Here is a 25515-nt window from a genome sequence, read left to right as displayed (position 1 = left end):
CCCCCGGCTCATGCCCACCCTGTCAGCTCCAGGTTCCTCCTCGTCTCCAGAGCTTGGCATCAGACACAGAGGACAGGTTTCTTGTTCCCACAAACAAGGACTTTCAGGACAGGTTTAAACCAGGTGGGAAATGGCAGAGGCCCCTCTCTTGCCTCTTCTTGCATCTGAACACCATCTTGGTCCCCAGGTCTATGACATGTGCTGGACTGGTCCCCATCCAGTTGCAGGGCAAGCAGTTGGGAAGAAGGGTGAGGAGTGGACAGACCAGTGACTCACAGGGGCAGGTGCTCTGGGGGACCTGATTTGGGCGGTCAGCTGGGAGCTGGCATGCTAAGGCACGAGCGCCTCTGGGCCTGAGGCAGAAGCCAGAGGTTCTCAGCTGGGATGAGTAGGAGGTGCCAGGGGCTTGGCTGGGGCCTTGGCTAGGGCTCCCCACGGCCTCCTCCATAAGCCGCGCAGGCACCTCCTCCTGGCAGCTCAGGACCCTCCCATGGCCCAAAGTGAGCAGGCAGTGGCTCTGTGTGGGAGGAAGGCCTTTTTCCTTCCAGGACTGGGGGTTGAGCCACCGCCTCGAGCGTGGTAGGCAAGGGCCCTCTGGAGCTCACATGGGGGCATTTTATGGTCCCTAACAAGTCCCACATGTCGCTCAACAGTCAGCCTTAAGATGTCTGTTCCAAGGTGGTTCCATGACTGGATCTAGTTCCTGATCTGAAGGAAAGGCCCCCATGTCTTCCTCACATAAAACCAGTGGGTGAAACGATTCTGTGACCCAAGGACCAACAGAGCACCGAGCTGTCTGGGAACCATCTTTGCTGGAACGTGCACTTCTGAGGAGACAGGCCCCCACCTGTTCCTCTGGCACTAGGTAACTGGGAGAGGTCAAGTCCCATCTCCACAGGCATGAGGACAAACAGTGGGTTGCTGAGAAGAACTCCTCCCACAGGCATTGACAAGCTTGGCTGCCAATCCGTGCATGGAGGCTCCTGCCGGAGAGTCTCCCGGTGGTTCACCTGGGACCAGAGCAGAGTGAACCTCGTCCGCTGGAAAATCTGGAAGAAACTAAGACCTTGTGGCATACCTAAGCCCTACCTGTGCATTGGGATGTCCCCTCTGGAGGTGACGGTGGCAGAGAGTGGGCCGTCTCATCTCATGTGCAGCATCTGTAGCACCTGTGGCCATGGCTAGATTGGCAGAGTGGGAAAGGTCAGTGGTCTCGGTCAGGGAGGGTCCAGGGGTGGCCTTGCCATTCTCAGGGGTCTGGAGGCCTCTGCCCAGGCACACCCCCAACATCAAGGCCGCTTTTATTTTGTTACGTTGTCACTTGTCGGAAGCACACCAGGCTGGCAGAGCTATTCTAGAGAACTAATCCCGCCATGCCATTACTTCCCTGGTGCTGGGGATGGAATTCGGGCCTGGCACAGGCTAGGCAAGAGCTCTGCCCCTGAGCTGCATCCTCTGCCCCCTGGCTTTAGTTCTGAAGTGGGTCCCTAGGCTGTGGCTGTGTGTCTGGGAGCAGAGTGTGCCTGGGTGAGCGCGTCCCTCAGGCTGGAACGGCCTTTCCGAAAGCTGCCCGGGCATGCGGTGTGGGAAGAAGGCCGCCACCCGCCGGGGTTCCCGGTGAGTAACAGTTTCGCTCAGGGTTTCAGAGGCCCTGGCAAGGCCCCAGGCGCTTAGAGTAGCTCCAATAAAACAGGAAGAATGGTTTCAGGAGCGTGAGAAATGCGCCCGGGGACGCGCCCTGTGCGCAGTGTCTTGTCACCAGAGTCCCACTGGGAGGCAGCAGGGAGCAGGGGCCTGATCACTGGTGGCGTGAATGAGGGGTCCCCTGGCCCAGGAACTCGGCGGTAAAGCAAGAAAATTCCAAACTGAACTACAGAGCTGCCCTCTTGCTGTTGGGTATGTTAGGATTTTTGAGGAAGCTCCGGGAGCATAGGACAGGGTGATCTTAGAGAACGAAGAAGCAGCCCGTGCTGGTGGCGCCCACCCGCAGTCCTGACTGCTCGCGAGGCTGAGGCAGGAGGCTGAGAGCCCAGGAGCTCTAGGCCAGACTTAAAGAAAACAAATCTAGAACCATCCCAGGCCCCAAAACTCAAAGGCAGCTCCAGGTTTTGTGGGAACTAAATTGTGAAGTCCTCTGTAAGGAAATCTAACATAAAACGATGGCTATAAACTCCTAAGTGTGAAAATGAATATTCAGAATGAAAGGAATGTGTCACATGAAATGGGCAGTGCTTGGCGATGCACGTCCCATCCGCTTGGTTTCCCTTTGAGCAACTGACCAGGCTCCTTTCCACGGGAATTCTTCCTGGTGACATGCCTGGTCTCCCCTCTGCCCCAGAACATTCTGTACTCTACGTCTGTGCTCCTGGGTGGCCCCGGCTCTTCATCAACAGCCACAGGATAAGGGCCTTCCGGCGGCCTCCCCTCAGGCTGTGACCACATGTTCACAAACGTCCCCATCCTGGGCAGTGATGTTTTGGTTTGTGTTATTCCTTGTCCTTTCTATCTGGTCAGCTTGATAAATTCAGGTTTCCAGAACTGCCGGGGGTTCTCCTGTCCTGCATCTGAGTCAATAGGGGGATCTACACACCTGAGGCCAGGTGAGCCTGCTTAGCGAAGATCCACCTGGGAACCAGGGTTGCAGGGTCCGGGGCTGCGGGCAGGGGGAGCTTGCTGCTAACAGGAACTGAGTTTCCCTTTTGCAAAAGGAAGAGTTCTGGAGATGGGTGGATGTGATGGCAGCACAAGGAGGCGGGTGCGCTCAATGCCACAGTACCAGACACTTTAAGGTGCCATGACGAGCTGGGCGTGGTGTGTACCCTGTCATCCCAGCAGTGCGGGAGGCTGAGGCAGGAGGATTGCGAGTTCAAAGCCAGCCTCTGCAACAGTGAGGCCCTAAGCAACTCAGAGAGACCCTGTCTCTAAATAAAATACATAGGGAGGGGGGCAAGTATGGAGGAAGGAAGTACTGTATAGAGGGTAAAGAGGGGTGGGAGGGGTGGGGGGAAGGGAAAAAATAACAGAATGAATCAAACAACATTACTGTATGTAAATTTATGATTACACAAATGGCATGCCTTTATGCCATGTACAAGCAGAGAAACAACATGTATCCCATTTGTTTACAATAAAAAAAAAATCTATCACAAAAAATAAATAAATAAATAAATAAATAAATAAAATACAAAACAGGGCTGGGGAATGTGGCTCAGTTGAATGCCCCACTTAAAAAAGTAGATGAAGAAAACTTGCCTAGTATAGTTGAGAAAGGAAGGGATGTTTTAAGAATCTTTTTCAGTGAACTTCAGATATTTTTCTTGGCTACCACCGTGAGCTCAGTTAGTCCTAGTTCCTCACCTTTGCTTTTTGCAGCACTGGAGCTTGAGCCCAGGACCTTGGCCCTGGTGGGTAAGGACCCTACCTCGGAGCTACATCCCCCGCCCTTTATTTTATTCTTTTTATTTTACTTTGAGACAGAGTCTTGTAAGTTTCTGTGGCTGACCTTGAACTTGTGATCCTCCTTCCTGGCCCCAAGTCTCTGGGATTACAGCACCCAGCAAGAACTAGTTTGTCAAAGATTAGCAACAGAGCGGAATAGGACACTGTATTGGTGCATTTTTATGCGCTATTACATTAAACTCCATTGATCTACCTTGCCTTTTTGTTTTCTTTGGGGTGCCGGGGATCAAATCCAGGGCCGGGAACCCAGGGCCTCATGCACACTAGGCAGATGCTCTATCCCCCAATCCCTACCTGGCATTTCGCATTGTCATTTAACCCACACGTGACTGCACTGTAACAGCCTACACCGATCATCTGGAAGAGACTGGCTCACAACATTTTATATTACACAGATCTTCCAAACATCATTATTTCATCTTATACGTTTGCCATACATCAGGTCGCAGCTGGTAAGCCACTGTATGCTGAATGAAAAAGGAAAATGGCATTTTAGTGTAATTAGAAAACCATTTTGACCCCACGGACCCCTGAAAGGTTGTCTGGAACTCCACTGGTCCATGGAGGACATGTTGGGAACCACAGACACAGTACAGGTATAGCTAAGGTGCCAGAATGTACACACAAGCCAAAAAAAGGGAGCAGAAGAGGAAAAAGGAACAGAGGATGGAGTGGGGTGCCATGACACTTGTGATCCCAGCAACTCAGGAGGCTGAGGCAGGAGGATCACAAGTTGGAGGCCAGCCTCAGAACTTAGGGACACCTTGTCTTGAAATAAAAAGGGCTGGGGGTGGAGCTCGGATGTAGAGTGCCCAGGGTTCCATCCCCAGTACACACACACACAAGTACATGTAATATGATTCCATTTACAAAAAGTTTTTGAAAGCAGACAACGTGAGTAGCACTGGAGGTCTGAGGGCTGCCTCTTGGTCAGGGAGACAGGCATGAAGCCAAGCGGTGCTGGCAACGTTCTGAATTTCTTTTCTCTTTTGCAGAGCTGGAGATGGAGCCCAGAGACCTGCACAGGCGAGCAGGCGCCTGCCACTGAGCTGCCCCTCCAGCCTGGCTCTTCCTAAGGTGGGAGCTCCTTACATGTGTCGGCTCGCTTCCTGAAACCCTCGAGCGCCTGCGAGAGGCGCCCTTCCCTGTGTGAATGCTGTACTTCAGGAAAAGGGTTTAAAACGAGTCTGCGCAGACTCCCCTGCACCGCGTTCTGGGGCTGGAGCCCTGGGCCTCGTGCCTGCTGGGCAAGCCCCTACCTTGGAGCCGCAGCGCATGCGGTGTTGGTGCCTCTCTCCACTTGGGTCAGCGCAGAGCTGCAGGCACGGCTTCAACCGGGCTGGCCTTTCATGGAGCCAATAGTGCCAAGCGGGAGGGGACGGGGACTTGAGGGTGTATGTCCAGGAACGCGGGGTGACTGTCGTGGAGCTGGGCGGGGGAGAGAAGAGAGCATGGGGGGCGCTGGGCCGGTGGGAGGGGCGGGCTCAGACAGCCACCTGGCCACTGGCTTCGGAGAGGCTGCAGTTACTGGCAATGACAGGGTCGAGGAGATGCGGGACACAGGGCTCTGGCGATGTCGATGACCGCAGCCAGGCGCGGGAACATGCACCACGACGTCGGGCGGGCTCCCTGGACTGAGCAGCCAACTGGTCGGGAATGTTGGTGGCGCTCGGCTCAGGCCCTTCCCGGCTGGAGCTTAGTTACCGCAGCTGCCCAAGAGCAGGCGGGCAGGGCCCCAGCAGCTGACCCGGTGGAGGGCGGCGCTCACCCAGCTCCCGGGGCCGCTGACAGCGTGAGCCAGAGCCCCGAGGTGAAGTGCATTCGCCTCTGTCCCCAAGCTGAGACCAAGGGCGTGCCCAGGAGATCAACCGGAGAAGCCCCGCGGCGGGAGGGTCCTCGGGTGGACACCAGCCGGCCAGGAGGGCCGCGTGAGCCGGAGCGTGCTTCCACCAGGGTCTCGGCCTCGGGCACAAGACTGAACCCAGCAGAATAACGGGGCATTCTGCGGCAGGAGACTGAAGCTGGGCTTGCGCTGGGACAGGGGTCAGGGGTCAGGTGCGGAGAGCGCCTCCTCCTGGAGGCGCCTGGAAAGGGGCCGCCCTCGCCCACGCAAAGGACGTGCGTGGGGAACCTGGCGCTGACCCACTCGCAGACCGCCTGCTTGTGGGTGGGGGTTTCCTGTGCAGCAGAACAGCTCCCTCGCAGGGTTTGTAAAGAAGGAAGAAAACAAAGCAGAGAGAGGTGCAAAATGCTCTAGAAGATTAAGGAAGAATGAGGACACCGTTTCTGGGAAAAAAACTGGTTAGAAATGCAAAGAATGGGCTGGGGAGATAGCTCAGCTGGTAGAGTGCTTGCCTTGCAAGCACAAGGCCCTGAGTTCGATTCCCCAGTACCGAAAAAAAAAAATATATATATATATGGGCCGAAGAGTGTAGCTAAGTGGTGACACATGAGCTTAGTATGCATGAGGTTCTGGTTCACTCTCCACCACCAAGGAAAAAAAGAAAAGAAAGGCAGAGAGTCTCATATTCCTACAGTGGAATACTATACAGCAATAAACATAAACAAATAACAGCTGTCTGCCACACCACTAACATGGCTAGTGAGTGGTCAGCTTTAGGGAGGAGGAGGCTGTGTCCAGGAGGGGCAGCAGGGGCACGTGGAGTGATGCTGTTTTTCTTCATTTGGGGAGGTAATTTTATTTTTTTTATTTATTTACTTTTTGGTACTGGGGATTGGACCCAGGGGTGCTTAACACTTAGCCACATCCCCAGCCCTTTTTTATATTTTATTTTGAGACAATGTCTTGCTACGTTGCTTAGGGCCTTGCTAAGTTCCTGAGGCTGGCTTTGAACTCAGAATCCTCCTGCCTCAGCCTGCAGAGCAAGTAGGATTACAGGCAGGAGCACTGGGTCCAGCATAAGGCAGTCATTTGAATGAATGAATTCATTTTCTGGTAACTGATTGAATCATGATTTGCACAGTTTTTTTGCTTGTTTGCTTCACTACAAATACTGTGTGTAGTTAAGATGCTAGCGCCTAGCACAGGACATGGTCTAGAAGATGCTCAGCAGCATGTGCACAGGAGTGTTAGCCATTCAGTGGTCACAGGTCAGCTGCCGTTTGCACTGGGGATTGAACTCAGGGGCACTTGACCAGTGAGCCACATCCCCAGTCCTATTTTGTATTTTATTTAGAGACAGGGTATCACTGAGTTGCTTAGCACCTTGCTTTTGCTGAGGCTGGCTTTGAACTCGCCATCCCCCTGCCTCCTGAGCCGTGCACCACTGTGCCCGGCTAAAGTGTTAACTTATTTAATCCCCATGAAAACCCTGTGAGGAGCACCTGTAAGCCTAGCTACTTGGGAGGCTGAGGCAGGAGGACTGCAAACTTGAGGCCAGCCTCAGCAACTTAGTGAGACCCTTTTACAAAAATAAGAATAGTAATAATAACAATAAAAAGCCGGGGATGTAACTCAGTGGTAGAGCAATCTGCAAACTAGACTAGACTGCAAACAAAACAAAACAAAACAAAACTACTTCTGTGAAGTAGTTACTATACTGATCCTCATTTTGCATATGAGGAAACTGAAGCCCAGAGCAGTCAAGGCACTTACCTAAGGACACAAAGCTTGGAGGTGGGTTTGTGCTACCCTACTGCTGAGGGAGAGGGTAGCTGGGCGAGCCTGACCGTGGGATGGACACCTGAGGTCTCACCCCAATCACGCAGGATTCTGGCTAGAAAGGAGACCTTCCTTCCCAGGGCTCCCTGGGCTGCGGGACCGGTGGCTCAGGCTCCCGCCCCTGCGTGGGGCTTGCTCTGCACACCAAGCTCTCAGCACCTGGGCGGACTCAGTGAAGCCTCTGGCAAACCCGGCCCTTAACGAGGAGCTGCGTGGAGCCCGGTCCTCCAGTCCTTGAGCAACAGCCGCACCCCGCGGTCTGTCATCTGATGTGGTCTCTGTGGTTTTTGTCGTGATCGCGGAGTTCCCGCTGGAATGCCAGCAAGGCGGGCGGGAGCGCGGCTGGAGCCCGGCTGCGCCAGGCCCTGGGTCGACCACCAGCTCCGCCCCCGCCCAAACCAGCAAGGCGGGAACCATCCCGCTCGGGAACAAGCCGGAGCCCCGAAGGTGGAGCGGGTGGACATTTACTTCGCCCCTAGGTGGCGCCACAGGGCCACAGTCTCGGCCCAGCGCCCGGCAGCTCACAGGAGAGAAGCCCAGTGTGCAGGGCAAGGGGCGCCCTGAGGCTCTCCTCCCACCACCCCATTACCCTGCAGGTGCCAGGGCGTGGCTGTAATTCCAGACTTAGAGTCTGACCTGCTCAAAGTCAAGCCGTGCTTTCTAAACGCCTCTTCCGGAGAATGGAAGAGCCTCTACCCCTGCCCTCCACTCCTGGCGTTTTCCTCCCCCACGGAACGACCCGGTTATCCTTGGCCTTTCCTCTTGGGTTACAGGTCCTGCTTTCAAGTGGATCTTTTATTAGTTTTAGATTTCTTTGAGGTGGTTCCTGCTGGGGGCAGAGCACGTGACTCTGAACGTCAAGGTCGGAACCAGCCAGGTAACAGGAGGTCAGGGTTCCTTCTCCAAGCAGTGCTTGTGTTGGGCCCTGAAATGTCCTTCATCCCTTTGGAATGGAGGGCTACCCTGCTGCATTCACACAGGTTTCCAGCAGGCAACCGACTCAGGGTTTGGTGCATTGGGTTCTATGGACGGGGGCCATCATTGCCAGCATCCGCCAACTCTGGAGTGGAAGAGTGCCGTGTTAAAGACGAGCTATGTGAACGGAGGGACCGGCCCCTCCTGCTGGCTGCATCCTCTGCCTGGCCTTTGGGGGCACTGGGCAGGCCCTGTGGAACCCTGCAGTGTCCTTCTCTCCCGTGACTCTGGGCTTGAACTCCTCCGTCTTCCAGGGTTGAGGCCATCTGAATTCCTTGATCAACCCTTCCCTGCAGCCTCCAGACCCCAAGGCAGCCAGGACTCACTCCTGGGATCACAAAGTCTTTTCTCTGTGCTGGGTCCTGTTCCAAATGTGCTCATTTGTTCATTCTTTTGTACGATATCATTTTTTTGGCAAGATTTTCGTGAGCTCTAATTCACATACCACATGGTCCACCCTCCGAGCACTCTAGAACATCAGCCTACTTACTCCTTAAGCCCAGCCATGGACAGGTGCTAGGGGCTCCCCATTTCTCCCAGCAAGGGAACCAAGGTACAGACAATTGAGTGCTAACCTGGGGCCACACTGCCCTGTGTGGGGCTCTAGTCCAGCACTGGGCCACCCCTCTCTCTGGTTAGCACACCTCAGTCTAGAAGGACTCCTGACCCCACAGGCTGGCTGAGGCTGCCCAAGGCTGCCCAACGGATGACCTTGAAGGGATGTTGATGTAGGTGGCTGGATGTCCCTCTCTGTGCTCAGAGGCCCTGCTCTCCATGACAGAGCAGCAGCAAGCCCTGAGATAGGCTCTGTACCTGGGAGCCCTGCTCAGCACCTGGAGCTCTCCTGTCACCTACCTTCTGCCTCACCCCATGCCCGGGCCTGGGTCACCCTGACAGTGCTCAACTCCAGGCTGACCATTCTTGGGGCACATGCCCCAGGTTCATTAGGCCTTTTCTCTCTCTTTTTTTGGTACCTGGGATTGTACCCAGGGGAGCTTAACCACTGAGCTGCATCCCCAGTCCTTTTTTATATTTTTAAATTTAGAGACATGGTCTCGCTGAGTTCCTTAGGGCCTTGCTAAATTGCTGAGGCTGGCTTTGAACTTGCGATCCTCCTGCCCCAGCCTCCTGAGTCACTGGGATTATAGGCCTGGGCCACAGTGCCCAGGTTATTACAGTATTTTGCGAAACCCTTTTGAAAGCATATCTGGGTGTATCTATACAATATACACTACACATACCTAATTGTGGAATTGCAGATCAAATGGAGTGACCATTATTCACTTTAGTAATTCTTTTCAACTGTTTCGCAAAGAGGATATGCTGGCATTTTAAATCTGCTCATGATATTTTATTATGTTCAAGACAAAAGTACGTACTTTTAAGCACTGCCCAACTAACACGCCCAATTATAAACGTATGCATTCTATCTCCTTGATTTTTTTTTTTTTTTGTACCAGGGATTGAACTCAGGGGCACTCGACCACTTAGCCACATCCCCAGCCCTATTTTGTATTTTATTTAGAGACAGGGGCTTGCTGAGTGGCTTAGCTCCTCACTTTTGCTGAGGCTGGCTTTGAACTCTCGATCCTCCTGCCTCAGCCTCCCGAGCCCCTGGGTTTACAGGTGTGCCACTGCGCTCAGCCTCTTTCTTTCCCGCATTTTTATTGGTGCTTTACAGTTGTATGAATTGATGGGACTTGTTCCATATCTGTACATGCAGACCATATAACAATATCATCTGGCCAATATCCCTCCCCAGCACTTCCCCCTCCCTCCCTCCCTCCCTCTCATCCCTTGGTCCCTTTTCTTTACTGCTCTCCCTTTGATTTTTAGGAGATCCACCCATCTCTCTTTTTCTTTTCCCTCTCCGGCTTCACATATGGGAGAAAACATACAAGCCCTAACCTGAGTTTGACTCATTTCGCTTAACGTGATTGTCCTAGGTCCATCAATTTTCCCGCAAATGTCATAATTTCATTTTTCGTGACTGAATAAAACTCCATTGTGGATATGCCGACTTTTATTCCCACCATCTGTGCACGAGTTCCCATTGCTTCATATTCTATACTCAATACTGACATGAAAAAAATACTAAAATAAATGACCAGATGATAATGGTACAAAAGTATACAAAGTGAAAGTAAAAACCTTTTCCCCGAAGTTTACCATTATCAACAATTTTATAAGTATCCTTTCATAAAAAATTAGAAAAGATTATTTAAACAATACATTCAAAGTGTTTTCTAAATTTTAATTTAGTTTTATTTATATAACTTTTTTGAGATGGGATCTTGCTGTGTTGCCCAAGCTGGTCCTAAACTCATGGGCTTGAGATCCTCCTGTGTCAGCCTCCTGGATAGCTGGGACTACAGGAGCACTCTCTCTTTCTCCATTAGGCTGTTCATAACATTTTTATTGAGCACCATGAGCGAGACACTCTTCTGGGAGCCTAGAGGGGCAGGAGCAAAGGTCCTGAGGCATGCCTGGCATACTCAAGGGAGGCCAGAGTGGCTGAGCAGTAGGTGAAGTGGGCAGGGACAGTCTTGAACCCCGCAGTGAGAAGCCATCAGTTCTAGATGTATTTTGAACGTAGAGCTTGCAGGATTTACTGATGGTTTGCACGAGGGACAGGCAAGAAGGGAGTCTGGGAGGGCTCCTGGGCTCTTGGCCTCAGCAAGTGGAAAGAAGGAGCTGCGAGGCTTGGAGCTGGAGAAGACCAGAGGGGAGCCAGCTCTGGGGCAGGTCAGGACCCGAGGAGGAGCTGGGGGAAGACCAGAGGGGAGCCAGCTCTGGGGCAGGTCAGGACCCGAGGAGGAGCTGGGGGAAGACCAGAGGGGAGCCAGCTCTGGGGCAGCTCAGGACCCGAGGAGGAGCTGGGGGAAGGCCAGGGGGAGCCAGCTCTGGGGCAGGCAGGACCCGAGGAGCAGGAAGTGGCGATTACAAGGCTGGAGTGGGAACCGGTGCAGGCAGAGTACGTGCATCTGAGCTCAGGCCCAGGCTGGGCTGCCCGAGCTAATTATTGTGTAGATGGGAATTAAATCACGAGACAGGGTGGGACCTGGAGAGTCCAGGCACTGCTGGGCCTTTCCAAAGTCCTGAGAGAAGAGGGCAGGGGAGAGAGGCAGCCATGCAGAGCAGACTGAGCAGCACGGTCAGCAAGAGGGAGGAAAAGTGAGTGGGGGGTCCTGGAAGCAAGGGAGAAGTGCTTCCAACAGAGGGGGCAATGTGGCTGAAGGCTGCCAATCAAGGAAGGTGACTAGTCTCTAACAAGGGATTACTGGGTTGAGCAACTGGGAAGGAATTAGAGACCTTGTTAAGTGGAGCAGTAGAGACAGAAATCAAGATGGCACCGGATCAGAGGGGCCTGGGAGGAAAGGAGGACAGGAGGTGTGGGCACAAGCAGCTTTTTTGAGAAGTGTTGCTCAAAGTGAGGGACAGACATGACCCAGTACCTTAGGGAGAGAGCAGAAAACAATCCGAAGGTGCAGGTGAGAGACTGTGGGAAGAGAAATCAGGGTAAACCCATTAGTACTGTAGCTAAAATGACTCACAGAGTTTTAGCTGAGGGACCCCCCCCACCATGCTATCCTTGAAGGCAGGGCAATCTCAGAAATAATCGTCCCAGGGCATGGTTTTCTCTCTGTGCAATCAATTCCTGGGGCTGAACTGATTTAAAAAAACAAACAAACAAACAAACAAAATACCAAAAAAACTTCTTTTTTGTAGTTCTAGATGGACAGAATGCCTTTGTTTATTTTTATGTGGTGCTGGGGATGGAACCCTCGACTACCTGCTATCTGTAAAATGAATAGGGTAGAAGTACTGTCATGGGCCAAAGGATAGCAGCACCCTTCCCTAAATGCACAGGGGTTGTTTGTTTGAGATCTTTTTTGCCCTCTGATGAGGGCCAGGCTCTTTAATCCTGAACCACACAACCCATCACTCTGATCTAGGAATTGCTCTAGTCCAGTGTGTGGCCAAGTCAGGCTTTTGTCTCTCAATAAAGCGTTTAACTTTCTGAGGAATTCTCTCCTGGCCTGCACACCTGCATTAACAGGGTAGGGCTTCAGTACATCCCTGCTACTTTGCATTTATTGCCTGGGAAGGGCGGGGGAGTTAAGAGAAGTTAGAGAAGGGAAGAGAACCAAGAGGAGGAAGATCCTAGTTTCGCCTGCTATGTGCAGTGCACGAATCACATTTAATGCTCATGAAGGTCAGGGAGGCGCATGTTATTACTCCCAGATGTCAGATAAGGAAAGTGCCTTCTGACTCAGGGCTCTTAATGGGAAGTGGTATTTAAACAGGTTGATGGCCCTTGATGTTTGAGTCACCTTAACTCACCCTGGAACAGATGTGTTTCCGGCATGCCAGGCAAGGCTTCTACTACTGAGCTACATTTCCAGCCCTGAAGTGTACTCTTCGGGACTGGGAGCTCAGTCCCTGGGAGTTGCCGATCATGCCCATGGGCTGCCTTCACGCTCTGGAACTGCTGGAGCCACCAGGATGAGGCACATCTCTTCCAGAGCTCCTGGTTTGGCATATATGGGCTGTTCAACTCGTTCTTGGGAGCTTGAGTTTTGTGGGCTTTGTTTTCTTAACTATGACTACAAATCTATGTTCAGCGTAAACGTGGAGGAAGGCAGCTGCACAGGAAGTAAAGGCGCTATGCTAGTATAAAGGGGTGACCGCCTTTCCCTCCTTCGGTATCGGTCCACAAGCTGCGGGCTGCTCAGTGCAGCACGTGCATCCCAAGTTGTTGCTGGGAGCCTCCAGGATGCCTTTCTGGAGTCCGGCCGGGCGTGGGGTCCGCCGCGCCCTCGGGTCGGTGGCCCGGCGGGACACTCCGTGCTGCTGCAGCAAAGGCCCGTCCCGGCTAGGAAAAGGCCTTCCGCGACCTCACGCTCTTCTGGGGGCACCGTGGGGCGCGGGGGCAGGGCAGGCAGCTCTCGGCCGCGTGCCGGCGCTCCGGGCCCTCCCCGCTGACCTCACCCGGAGCCCGGCCCGGCGCGGGCAGCGAATCGCCGCGAGGCGCAGGGAACGCCCCGCACTCGCTCGGCCGCTGCGCAGGCAGGCAGCGCCCGCGCCCGCGGGGCTCCGCGACTTGCCTACCGGCCGGCGCGCTCGAGCCGCCTGCCGCTCGCGTGCCCGCCCCGCACCGGCGCCGCGCAACCGCCCCCGAACCTTCTGGAAGCGGCGCCCCCCGGCCGCCCCCGCCGCCGCCGGAACCGCCGCCTGCGCCGGCGCCAGCGGCCTTGGCGGCCCGCGGGGCGGGGCCAGCGCGGGGGCGGGGCCCGCGCGGGGCGGTGGCGCGCGATTCGCCCCCGGCGCGCAGGGCCCGCCTCGCCGGCCCCATGGCTCCGCCCCCGCCCTCCCCCTCCATGGCGCCGCCCGGGCTCATTCATTCAGCGCCCGGCCCGCCGGACACCTGCGCTCTGCTCCCGCTGCCTCCGGCCGCCCCCGCCGCCGCTCTCGCCGCCGCCGCCGCCGCCGGCATGTCGGGCCCCGCCGCCGAGACGCCGTCCGCCATCCAGATCTGCCGGTAAGACGGCGGCGCGCGGCCCACCCGCCGCGGCCGCCCCCAGCCCGGCCCGGCCCCCGCCCGCCGCTGCCGCCCTGCCCCGCCGGCCACCGGCCCTCGCCCCCGACGCCCCCACCCACACCCGGTGCGGGCCGGGCGGTGGTCAGCCCTCGCCTCCCGCGCCGCCGCCCGGAACCCCCTCCCAGGCGGGGATGCTCTTCGCGATGCTGCGGAACCGGGCGGCGCCGTCGGCTCCTCCCACCGGCCTCCGGGCCGCATCCCAAGGGCGGCGTCCGCGGTCACCCGGCTGTAGGGTGGAGGAAGCGGGACAGGACCGGCCGGCGGCCGGCGAGGGCGGCGGCAGCCCTGGGGCCCGGCCCGTCTCGCCGCGCCCTGGGCCCGGCGCCTCAGCCCGGGCTCCTGCAGGATTCGGGAACTTCCCCGGCCGTGGTGCAGTGCCGAGCGAACCTAAGCCCTCAGAGGTGCATGCAGGTGCTCGGCCGTTCGAGCCCCTGTGGGAGGGGGCTGCAGATCTACCGTTTCTCAAGTGCACTGCCTTGGTTGTGGGGAGAGCAGGTGTTAAAAGGAAGAACAGATAATGCTCTTTATTTCCAACAGTTCACTGCTCAGGAAGGAATGAGTGGTGCATGGGCCTGGAAGCATCTTACACAATAGGGGCAAGGATTGTTGGCATAATGCTCCATTCCCCATCCTTCCCCCACGGGGTCCAGCGGAGACAAATGCTGAGCCCCCAGAGGAAGTTGGAGATCATGAACGAGCTGGTTTTCCCATAGGAGGTGGGGAGGGCAGCTTCAAGGTTACTCTGCGCCTGGCGGAATTGAAGCAGAGGAAAGCTGGCATTTGTGCGTTAGCTAAGTAAGAACCAGGAGTCTCGGCACTGTGGCGTCCTGCATGCACCACCTAGTGAGAATTTTGGGGGTGAGTGCCTCAAATGCAGAGGTTGGGCATTGCACTGACCTTGGGCCCAAGTGGTGCCCACGTGGGGCAGGTTACTTTCCCTGTGAATGTTACTATTTCCCTGGAAGCTGGGCATACAGCAAGTGCTAGGTAAGTGGAGCTTCTTGCTCCCAGTTGGGTCTTCTGTCCTGGCTGAGGTTCTTTTCTGATCTCAAGGTTAGTTTTTTGATTTTTCTAGAGGGGGGAGATATTTGGGGGAGCCCTGATTAATTTTCTTTGTTATGGGCTATGTGACTGTCCTGGTCCCACTCACTCCAGCCCTCTGGGGCAAAGGTGATAGCAATTACTGATATTTGGACGTCCTGGACCTGGAATCAGGTCTTCTTATCAGACTGACGATTGGGGACGAGGGGGACCTTGGGCTTCATTGTTTACAGAGCGCCTTTAGCTGTCTCTTCTCACTTAGTTTGCCCAGCTTCTCTGGGAGGTAGGGTGGTAGGGATCTCCACCCCTCCTGCTGTGTAGAGGAGGAAATTGAGTAACTCAATAAAGTCATCCAGCTCCACAGCTCTGGAGGCAGGTCCCACCCAGGTCTTCTGATTGCAGATCAGTGTTCTTTCCACTACTCTCTCAAATAAAATACTGATCTAAATCTACCCAAGAAGGGCTGGGCTTTTATTTACTTCATCAGGGTGATGACTCGCAGACAATGGTACTTTTTTTCAACTAGCTTCTAACAGCTGATGGGTTTTTCTGTAGCATTAGACGCTTGCATAAATTGACAGGCATATGCGTGTACCTTTTCTTACCCATTGCTCCTACAAAGTTGCCTTTTACTGCCTCAGAATGACAGATGCATATTGTCCCTAAGTGGCAGCCTTGGTGGAGGGATATAGGAACAGGATCCCGGCTGAGGTGAGCCTCAGGCAAAGAACATGAATGCCAAGGGAAGGGAGCTGTGGAAAGGGTGGCGATCACTGACTTGACCCATCGAGACCCCAGGACACTGGAGAGTGGGTATAGCTGGGTAGGGAGCCCTTTAAGGACATCTGAGCTGGTACCTGAGTTGAAAGAGGAGCCACCTGGCCTAGCTCATTCAAGCCATGAATTTTAACAAGACTTCACTGGACACCATGAGGACAAAGCCCTGGGACGGAAGCCGAGGAGTGGAAAATTTAGTCTGCCTGCCTTGCACGTGGTCATGGCCCAGAAGGGCAGGATGCCAGAGTCCCCACCAGCCTAGAAACCGGGTTGATTATGTGCTCTCAGAAACTGTTGAAGGAATGGGGGCCTCAAAGGCAGGTGCGGGCAGGGGTTGTAGGCAGTTCTGCACCCTAGACCTGAAGGAGGGGTGGATTTGGCCTCTGCCCCATGGAAGCCAAGTGGCCGGAAGCTTGCTGCTTAACCTTTGAGCCCCCGACTCCTTGTGAGTAGTTTTGAGTGCCTGCTGCTGGCACCTTGCAAATCAGTGCAAGCTCTTTATGTGAAAGGAGGGATACTAGCTCAGGAGGCTGATGGTGAGTTCCGTGCCCACCTTTACCTCTAGCAGGCACACTCTGAACCTCATTGGACATCAGTGTTCTTATCTATAAATTGGAAATCGAGTAGTGCCTATCTTGTAAGTATTGTGAGAAGTGATTTCTGGTCCTTACAAACATGAACTCACGCAGGAGAGAACCACAGCTTTGTCCCCTCCTCATTTTGAGCCAGCCCAGAGAGATGACAGTCAGCCCTCCCACAGCCATGCCAGAGGAGAGGCGCTTGGTACAAGGGCCCAGCAGGCACTTCACCTCGGAGCCTGTTTGTGGGGAGGGGCGTGACTCTGCGGGTTGTTTTGCTTATCCTACTCTCATGAAGATCTACAGGCAGCACCCAAGAGCGACTGAGTACCTGCCCTGGAGCCTGGGTGTCTCAGACATGCCCATGGACGTAGTTGAGTGGTCACTTTCAATGTGTTGTGGGGTTGGAATATTTCCTCTTGGGCTCTGTCTTTGGCTTTACAGTGGAATTAGTGAAAACAGAATGTGATTTACAGAGATCACACTCAGCTAATATATTCTGGAACATTCCATAAAATAGTGCACAGAACTGGCTCCCTTCCTGTCAGGAAGTGGGGACCCTGGCGAAGATGCAGTCTTTTGTCTGCAATCCCAGGACTCTGGAGGCCAGCCTGGGCAACTTAGCACGACCCTGCCTCAAAAAAAACAAAAACAAAAAAAATTCTGGAGCTGAAGCTCAGTATAGAGTGATTATCTGGCATCATGGGCCCTTGAGTTCAGTCCCCGGCACTGCACAGACACCACCACCACTGCCGCCAACCGTGAGGTGTAATGTGCCTGCATTAAAACAGCCATTTTAAACAGGCAGTTCTCTGAACTGGGACATGTGTACACCTGTATGATAGCCACCTGCTTGTAATAATATTTCCATTACCCTGGAAAGTCCCTGTCTGCCCCATGGCAGTCAGTTCCTTCCCCATCACTGGCCCCTGCAAACAGATCCGTTTTCTCTCCCTCCAGTTTTGTCTTTTCTAGAATTTCATATTGGCGGGCTCATGCTGAGCACCGTGTCTGTGACCTCACCTGTGTGCATGTAGCTCTTTCTCTGTGTTCCCGGTAGCCTTCCATTCCCTGGGTGTTGAAGCTGATTGCTCTCCTCCCCAGGCAAGGAGCATTTGGGCTTTCTCAGCTTTCAATGGTGAATGAGGTTCACAAATTAGACTTCAGAAAGTTTAGGACATAATGGAGAAAGTATGAAGCGTTCCTGGATGGTGGATGATATTAGGGACTTTGCATTATGTATTTTAGGTGGGATCATTCTTTTGCGCTGTGTGCATGTATGTATGTATGTATGTATTTTTAAGACATGGTCTCACTGTGTTTCCCAGGTTGGCCTCTAACTCCTGAGCCCAAGAGACCTTCCTACCTCAGGCTTCTGAGTAGCCGGGACTGCAGGTGTGCACCTGCAGCCTGTCTGTGAGCGCAGGCACGCCTGTAATCCCAGCCACTTGGCAGGCTGAAGCAGAAGGATCACGAGTTTGAGGCCAGGCTGGGCCGTCTTAAAATAAAAAATGGAAAGGACTGGGGGTACAGTTTGGTGGCAGAGCCTCCTGGGTCCAGTGTCATTGTTTAGAGGGAATGCTGAGATGTTTACAGATGCCAAGCTCTGAGGTCGGGGGTCTGCCATGCAATTCCTGCGTGGAAGAGTGAGTGGGAGCAGAGAGGAAACCAGGGGGACTGGTCGGTTGTTTTAGGAGTGTAGGATGGGGACACAGCTCGCTCCCCCCTCCCCCTCTCCTATAAGCCTTTGATGCTTTCTACAATAAAGGGTTAAAAAAAAAGAACAGATTCTGAGTCCTCACCCCAGACTAGAATGGGATGGGTTGGAGGGTGGACTCTGCCTTTCCCCCACCCTCCAGGACCTGCCACACTTTCTCAGCTTCCCTGCCAGACCAGGACCTCTGCACTACTTGGCAGCATGCCAGGCCTGCTGTCACCTGTGGTACCCATGCACTGAGGGCTTTTGACCCAGGTGGAACCTGTACTTCTGCTTGACAGAGGCCAGGCCAGGCCAGGTGGAGTCTGGAAGATGGAGCTGTGGAGGGTGACTCCCCTGTCCTGTCCCGCAGATGGGCGGTGCCCTCTCCCTGTCTCCTCCTCCTCATTTGCTCATGACAGAGCCTGGGCTGTGTGACTTCAGGCCGAGTCACAAATTCCTTGTATCACTGGGCTCTGGAAGCTGATCCGCCAGTTGGGCCACCTACCGGTGGTGGAGGAAGAGGGAGCCCAGCCAGATTTCCTTTGGGAGCCCTGTGGGATCAGGGCGCTCACTACTAAGCCGGCCGGTGGACGAGGAGCTAAGCTCTGCCCAGGGGATGCTGGGTAAACCGTGGAGCCTACTCACTGCAAAATGAAGCTGCTGGCTAGGGCCCTTTACCTCCGGCAGCTTGGGAGGCAGGCTTCCTTCTGGAGACTGGTGACAGGCCAGAAGTGTGTGTGGCCTAGGGAAAGATGCTGGGCTTCTGTCCCGGCTTTTGGAACCAGGATTGATTTTCTGCGGTCCCGACCTTGCATCACCAGAATGGGAAGGTAGGATGACTGGCAATATTTCATGTCCAGGAAGTGTCCTGTGCCCACCCACCCCATCCCCGCAGAGATGGAGAGTCTGATCCCTGGGAGTGAACGGCCCGGACTGGGTGTTGGTGAGTTGCCTGCTTTGTGTCTTAGGCTGTCATCCTTAGTTGAGACCTGACCTGCTCTTCCTCCAGGGACCAGTGGAGGTCCCTGGGCTCCAGACCCAGCAGCCCCGAGGCTGAAGGAAGCTGGACCTTTCCCCCTGCGCTGGTGTCCACATCTGCACTCTTCAAGCAGCTGGCCCAGGCGTCTGGGCCGCCTGTGTCTGCTCCCCCTGCCCCCAGGTGGCCCCAGAGGTTGAGCTGTGACTGAGGCCAGAGGCCGTGGGAGCAGGGGCGCTGTTCTTGCCTCCAGGCTGATCCTCAGTAGCATACCAGCGGCTTACAAAGGGCTTTTGCATGTTTTATTTCTCTTAAGCTTTGCAAAACTTTGCCCAGTCGCGTGTGGATGCTCTGGGGTCAGCCGCTGCTGAGCAGCTGAGGTGGTGTTTCTGTGTGAACATGCCCTCAGTCAAGTTTGCACGGGGGTGATAGTCTTTTGTTCTCTGGCATGGAGCATCTGTGACCCCCACACCCCAGTCTCCAGAGTGACAAGCGTGTCTTTGTATGCTAATGAACGACAGTGGCCGTGCCCTAGGCAGGGTTAGAGGATTGGAACTCCCCCTCCCCCCGAGGTCGGGCCTAGGGTTGAGTTAGTCACCCGTGGTCAGTGATTTGGTCATGAAATCTTCATTCATAAGAAGCCCTAAACTGGGACTGGGGTCAGGCAGGCTCAGAGAGGCAGGAAGCTCTGTGCCCTTACCTTGCCTCTGAGTCTTCCCTTTGTCTGGTTTCTGGGTTTTGTCCTTTTTAATAAACCTGAGATAGGAAAGCGCTGTCCTCATCTGTGAGCTGGAAAACACCGTGGTGCTCTCAGGCAGCAATGCTAGCAAAACAGCTCCAAGAGCACGGTCGAGCCTGAGGACGTGCTCCTGGGAACCCCTCGGAACAAAGGGTGTCACCCTGGACTTGGGACAGGTGTCCGGGGGTCTGCACTGACTCTGGGATTTAGTGTTGGCAGTGAACTAACTTGTAGGATCCTGGAGTCCCTGACCCACTTCTGGTGTTTGTTATCAGAAGTGTGGTGGCTTGGAACAGCTGTCCTAGGAGTGGCCGTGCCGGGTGACACTGGCTATTCACCTTTCCACGTGCCCGCTGGTCATTTTCTTTTCTTTGGGAATGTTCTAGTCAGGCCGTTGCCTGCTTTCCCACTGGCTGATTTGTTTGTAAGAGTTCGTTACATATTCTAGGTACAAGTCCCCTTCCCACATACGACATTTTTCAGTTTTTTCCAGTTTTTAAAAATTGCACTGGGTTGATATTAGAGCCCTGCCCAGCATGTGAAGATGCTGGGTTCCGTCCTCAGCACCTTCACTTGGTGAGGGTGCTTCTGTCCCTGTCTTGCTCCCCAGGTCCTGGTGGCCCCCATGCTGCTTTTGACTCTGAATTGACTAGACTAGGGATTTCATGTAGGTGGGACCATGTGGTACCTGTCAGTCGGTGAGGGCTCATCTCACCGTGCATGATGTCCCCGAGGTTCACCTGTGTGTAGCATGTCGAGTGTCCTTACCTGGGAAGGCTGAAGAGCATCCACACGGACTGCCTTTCACTCATCGTCGCGAGCAGTAAGAGAGGAATTGAGTTTGGTTCCAACAAGTGGATTTTATTCATGCAATGCACACACAACATTCCTTAAAATAGCAAATCACAAATGCGTTGAAGACTCACTCCCGTGTTCACCTAGAGTCCAGTCCCCATGGACTTACTCAATGCAACGTCTCTTAGCCAAGAAGTCAGTCAACAAGACCGAGGGGACTCTTCTCAGCCGTAGCCTCTCTCAGCTCCTCAGATGTCTTTGGATGGCCTCGGGTGTCCCAAAAGCCAGAGCCTGGGTGGCAGTCGTGTGACGGGAGAGGTGGTCAGTCGTCTGGCCTCGGTGACAAAGGTCCATCAGCAATCAGTGATAGAGTGGACGGCAGCCGGGCAGTCAGACAGAGCAACATGGAGTCCTCTGGTCACAGTGCTGCTGACAGTTTTCTCCAAAAGTCCAGGGGTTTAAGTAGTGGCTTTTCAGCTGAGTCGTGCTCTGGTCTTCACTGATAAAGACCAGAACAGGACTGTACTAGGAGCCCCAGCTCACATCATAGATAAAGGTTCATGTCGGCGTCGTTCAGGAGCGTCATCCTGCCTCACAGCAAGTTTGTCACCAGGCGCCTTTGTTCTAGTTTTACAAGTCCAGGCAAATACCAAATACAGCTTTTTATTACTACATGACACAATTACAGCAGTTCCTGTTATTTCCTTGTCTCATTATGCTCATCCCCTCCTGTGGCTGGACATGTGCGTTGCCCCCGTTTTAGCCACTGTGAACTTGAACACTCATCGGGACCTCTCTGCTGAGACCCAGTTCGGTTCTTTAGGGTGTACACCCAGGAAAGAAATCCTGTGGCCAGGGCTGGGCTGGGCTCAGTGGTGGAGCACTTGCCTGTCACGTGTGAGGCCCTGCTCTTGAGCCTGCCCCATGGCCCTGCAGTCTGGATGGGCATCTGAGGCCTTGGCAGATCAGTTTGAAACCAGCTGGAGAGTTAGCTCTCAGAGGGGAGTGAATGATCCGGGAGAAAGAATTTTTTTTTAATTCCCAGTGCTGGGATGGAACCCCATGGTAGGCAGGCGCTCTACTTCTGAGCTATACTCAAGTCTCTTTTTATTTTTTATCTTGAGACAAGGTCTTGCTAAGTTCTGGAGGCTGGACTTGAATTTGCCATCCTCCTTCCTCAGCCTCCTGAGTCTCCTGCAAGAATATGTGCCTGGCTAATATGTTTTGTGTTTGCAAAACAAATCTCCCACCCTCTCTATGGGCTGTGAAGCCAGGTGCCCTGGTGCCCTGGGGGGCTGCAGCCCGGCCCACCTTCCCACAGTGCTCATCTCCAGGATGCACAGCGATCGCACCTTTTTTTTTGGTCCTGGGGTTTGACTCCAGTGGTGCTTAACCACTGAGCCACATCCCAAGCCCTTTTTAAATTTTGAGACAGGATCTTACCAAGTTGCTCAGGGCCTCACTAAATTGCTGAGCCTGGCTTTGAACTCGATATCCTCCTGTGTCAGCCTCCGGAGACATGGGGATCACAGGTGTGTGTAGTCGCCCACCTTTTACAGATGGGGAAACTGAAGCAGAAGTAGCCAGCCCGGGTCAGTAAGATGACCGGAGCCCAGCTCCCTGGAGCTGAACTCTCTGGGCCTCGGCGCCTGTCTTGACCCCGGGCAGAGGCAGCCCAGGTCTCTGCGCGGATGAAGGGTGAAGAAAGCGGGGCACATGCACACAGCGGAGTTTTGTTCAGTCACGACAGTGAGATTGTCATTTGCAGGAAAATGGAACTAGAGACCATCACGTTAAGTGGAATACGCCAACTCCGAAGGTCACAGGTCGTGTTTTCTGTCAGGGGTGGAAACTGGAAAGGAAAAGAAGGGGGCGTGGAGCTCATGAAAATCAAAGGGGAGTCACGGCGGCCGGCCTGGCGGGGTGTGGGCCGCCTTGCCTTGCTCTGGTGTGCAGGCCTGGCTGTGCAGGAACAGGTCCCATCCTGCGCACAACTGCAGGGCACCTGTAAACGTGGGAAGAGGAAGAAAAGAATTATGAGAAGAAAACATAAAGGGGACAGGTGGTGGCGAGTTCTGGCCCTCCGGGCGCAGCGAGGAAGGGTCCAGGGCTGGGAAGAGACTGGACACCCAGCTCTGGCTCTCAGTGGCCGGGCTTGGTCAGAGGTGTCATGTGGCCTCTCCACTGGGTGTCAGCCTGAAGCAAGCGCAGCCCTGGCCTGGGGGAGGCCCTGCGGTACCTGTACCCCCAGAACCAGTCTCCTGGAGCCGGGGGAGGCGCGCTGTGTGCCCTGCTGTCCGCCCTGCTGTCCCCAGGGAGAGGCCTGGACTTCCACCTTGTCCTGGTGCGTGTCATGGGGGAATGTTGACAGAAGACGCTCCATCTGTTGACAGTGCCCAGACTTCATTTTCTTTCTTATTTTTAGTTGTAGATGTACGATATCTTTATTTTTATGTGGTGCCAAGAATCGAACTCAGTGCCTCACACACACTAGCCAAGAGCTCCGCCACTCAGCTCAGCCCCAGCCCCAATCTTCTTTCTTTTAAAAGACACGTGCACAGGGTCTCACCATATGGCCCAGGCTGACCTTGAACTCCTGGCACAGGAGTTTGGGATTCTCCTGCCTCAGCTTTCCAAGGAGCTGGGACTCTAGGTGCCTGCCACCGTGTTCAGCCTGTCCCCAGGCCGAAGATTTCATTGCCTCTTGGGTCCCCAGGCGCTGCATGGGCAGACTTTGGCCCGCGGGGAGGGGGAGTGCTGTAGCTGGTGGCCCTCGCCCCCGCAGGACCCAGGCTCTGCGTGTTCCTGTGCGACCTCGCTGCTCTGCTGGCCAGGTGTAGCTGTGTGGATCTCGGCTCTGGTGCCGAGTGGCCCTTGATGCCCAGTGCCCCAGGAGGCCAGGCCCCGGTGGCTGATGCTCTGTGCTTGGGTGACAACAGGCCCCGCCGACTCATAAAAGCCAGCCCCTTAGAAGTGGCGGCACTCAACCGCCGCGGGAAGAGTGGAGCCCTTGGGAGCTGGCTGCCGCTGCTGTGACTCAGCACGTCCTCCCAGAACTTTTTACTAGACTCTGCTATAGTGGCTTCCACGAACTACTGAGTTTGGCATGTGTTTTTATGTATTTAATAGAACATAGAATGGAGCTAATGAAAGAGTGTGTGTAGTTTTGTAGAAAGTGCCGGGCTGCCTTCCCGGGTGGCGGTACCATTTTGCATTCCCATCCGTAGAGGTAGAATTCCTGTGGCCCACACCGCCAGCGTTTGGTGCTGACCCTGGGTTTAGACCTTCCTAACAGGCGTGCTGTGGCGTCTGTTGATTGCGCCATCCGGTGACATAAGACGCGGGACCTCTTATATGTGCTTAACCACCTGTGTACTTTCTTTCCTGAGGTGTTCCTTCAGGTCTTCAGCTAAATATTGTTTTTTTGGTACTGGGGGTTGAGCCCAGAGGCCCTTTACTGCTGAGCCACATCCCCAGTCCTTTTTTTTTTTTTTTTTGAGACAGGGTCTTGCTAAGTTGGTGAGGCTGACCTTAAACTTGATCTGCCTGGGGCTGGGACTGTAGCTCAGTTGGTAGAGTGCTTGCCTAGCATGCACAAGGCCCTGAGTTCAATTCCCAGGACCACCAAAAAAACAAACAAACTTACTTGATCTGCCTGCCTCAGCCTCCCAAGTCACTGGGATGACACGTGTGCATCTGGCTCTGACCAGATTTTAACGGGCTATTGGTTTTCTTTTCCTTTCTTCGCATGCTGGGGATGGTACCGGGGGCCTGAGCAGCCTAGGCAAGTGCTCTGCCACTGTGCTACATCCCCACCCTGGCTTATTCATTTTTTTATTGCTCAGCTTTAAGAGTGCTTTGTAACTGGGTTCAGTGACACACCCTTGTGATCCCAGAGACTGAGGAGACTGGGGCAGGAGCGCCGAAAGTTTGAGGCCAGCCTCAGCAACTTTGGTGAGGCCCTCAGCCACTTAGCCAGGCCCTGTCTCAAAATGATGTGGCCCAGGGGTAAAGTGCCCTGGGTTCAATCCCCAGTACTAAAAGAGGGGAGGGCAGAGGGCAGAGGGCAGAGGCGAGAGCTTTATGTGTCTTATATATTCTATATCTTTTGGATGCAGGGTGTTTATTGGACGTGTTTTGCCGGTGTTTTCTCCCGGTCCCTGGCTTGACTCTCCTCTTACCAGCGTCCTTCTCAGGGTCGAAGCTCTAACCTGGGCAATGTTGACACGTGGGCCTTGCGCCTGATGGGGACCAGTGAGGAGAAGCTACCCTTCTTGGCCCGTGTCACACTCAGTTCTGGAAGGGCTGCTCTGGCTGCGGTGGCCCCTAAGGGCAGCGGTGGGAGTGGCGGGGAGGCTAGGGTTCAGCTGCCTTATTGGGGTGTAGTTTATCTACAGAGATAAGGTGCCGTCTCATCAACTGTCCTGTGCCTGTGAATGTGAAGCCATCGCCCCATCAAGATAAGCCTGGGCCTGGGACCCCAGCGGGCTCCTCCTAGTCCTCCGCCCCTCCCGCCTTCCTGCCCCCACCCGGCAGCTGCTGTCTGCCGTCCTTGGCGCTAGTTTGCATTTTCTAGGGTTCTGTAACCACAGGCTGGACGCGGGGCAGCCTGGCCTCTAGCACTCAGTCCTTTGCCTCAGCCCTGGGGGAGGCAGCTGCTGCTGTTGGTGCGTGTGGGTCACCGCGAGGAGCGCGGGGCCGTGTGTGGCAGGTGTGTGCCGAACCAGTTAGGAACTGCCTGCTGTTTCTGCAGTGCTTGTGCCATTTTGTATTTCCGGCCTCCAGGGAGGAGAGCCCGGTCCTCACTGGCTCTTGGTTCAGTCCTTGGCTTTGTCCGTTCAGATGGGGGTGCAGGGTCTCTCTGGGGTTTGTGTGTTCCTATCGTCTAATGGTGGTGGGTCCTCACATGCACATTTGCTACCTATGTTTTCCCATCTGAGTCTTTTGACCATTTTAGAAAATTGCGTGATTTGTTCTCTTTGGGTTTTGGTGCTTGTTTGGCACCAGGGATTGAACCTGCGTCACTTAACCATGGAGCCACATCCCCTTTTTATTTTTTATTCTGAGACACACTCGTATAAGTTGCTCAGGGCCTTGCTAAGTCGCCGAGGCTGGCTTTGAACTCGCAATCCTCCTGCCTCAGCCTCCTGAGCTGCTGGGATGCCGGGCGTGCGCCCCCACCGCTCCTGGCC

At 54.5% G+C, this 25515-nt stretch overlaps 1 protein-coding gene and 1 long non-coding RNA gene across 4 annotated transcripts in view; both read left to right on the top strand.

Annotated features, from left to right (window-relative positions):
• The first annotated feature begins 822 nt into the window (after positions 1 to 822).
• On the top strand, positions 823 to 7316 carry LOC306648206. The gene is made up of 3 exons (XR_013760330.1): positions 823 to 1203; positions 4455 to 4536; positions 7189 to 7316. It is a non-coding gene; the product is annotated as an uncharacterized lncRNA (long non-coding RNA).
• Positions 7317 to 11231: 3915 nt separating this feature from the next.
• ACOT7 (acyl-CoA thioesterase 7) overlaps positions 11232 to 25515 on the top strand; it is a 78579-nt gene continuing 64295 nt past the window's right edge. The window contains exon 1 of one of the 3 annotated variants that reach the window (XM_079118043.1): positions 11232 to 11290. In XM_079118043.1, the coding sequence (XP_078974169.1) occupies positions 11247 to 11290 (44 nt within the window). In that variant the 5' untranslated portion in view covers positions 11232 to 11246. Of the gene's footprint in view, positions 11291 to 13177; positions 13659 to 18274; positions 18644 to 25515 lie in introns of those variants that run through there. The other 2 variants (XM_079118041.1, XM_079118042.1) reach the window with 2 other exon arrangements.

This window comes from Sciurus vulgaris (genome assembly GCF_902686455.1).
Source record: "Sciurus vulgaris genome assembly, chromosome: 1".
NCBI lineage: Eukaryota > Metazoa > Chordata > Mammalia > Rodentia > Sciuridae > Sciurus > Sciurus vulgaris.
This window is presented reverse-complemented; position numbering and strand designations above follow the sequence as displayed.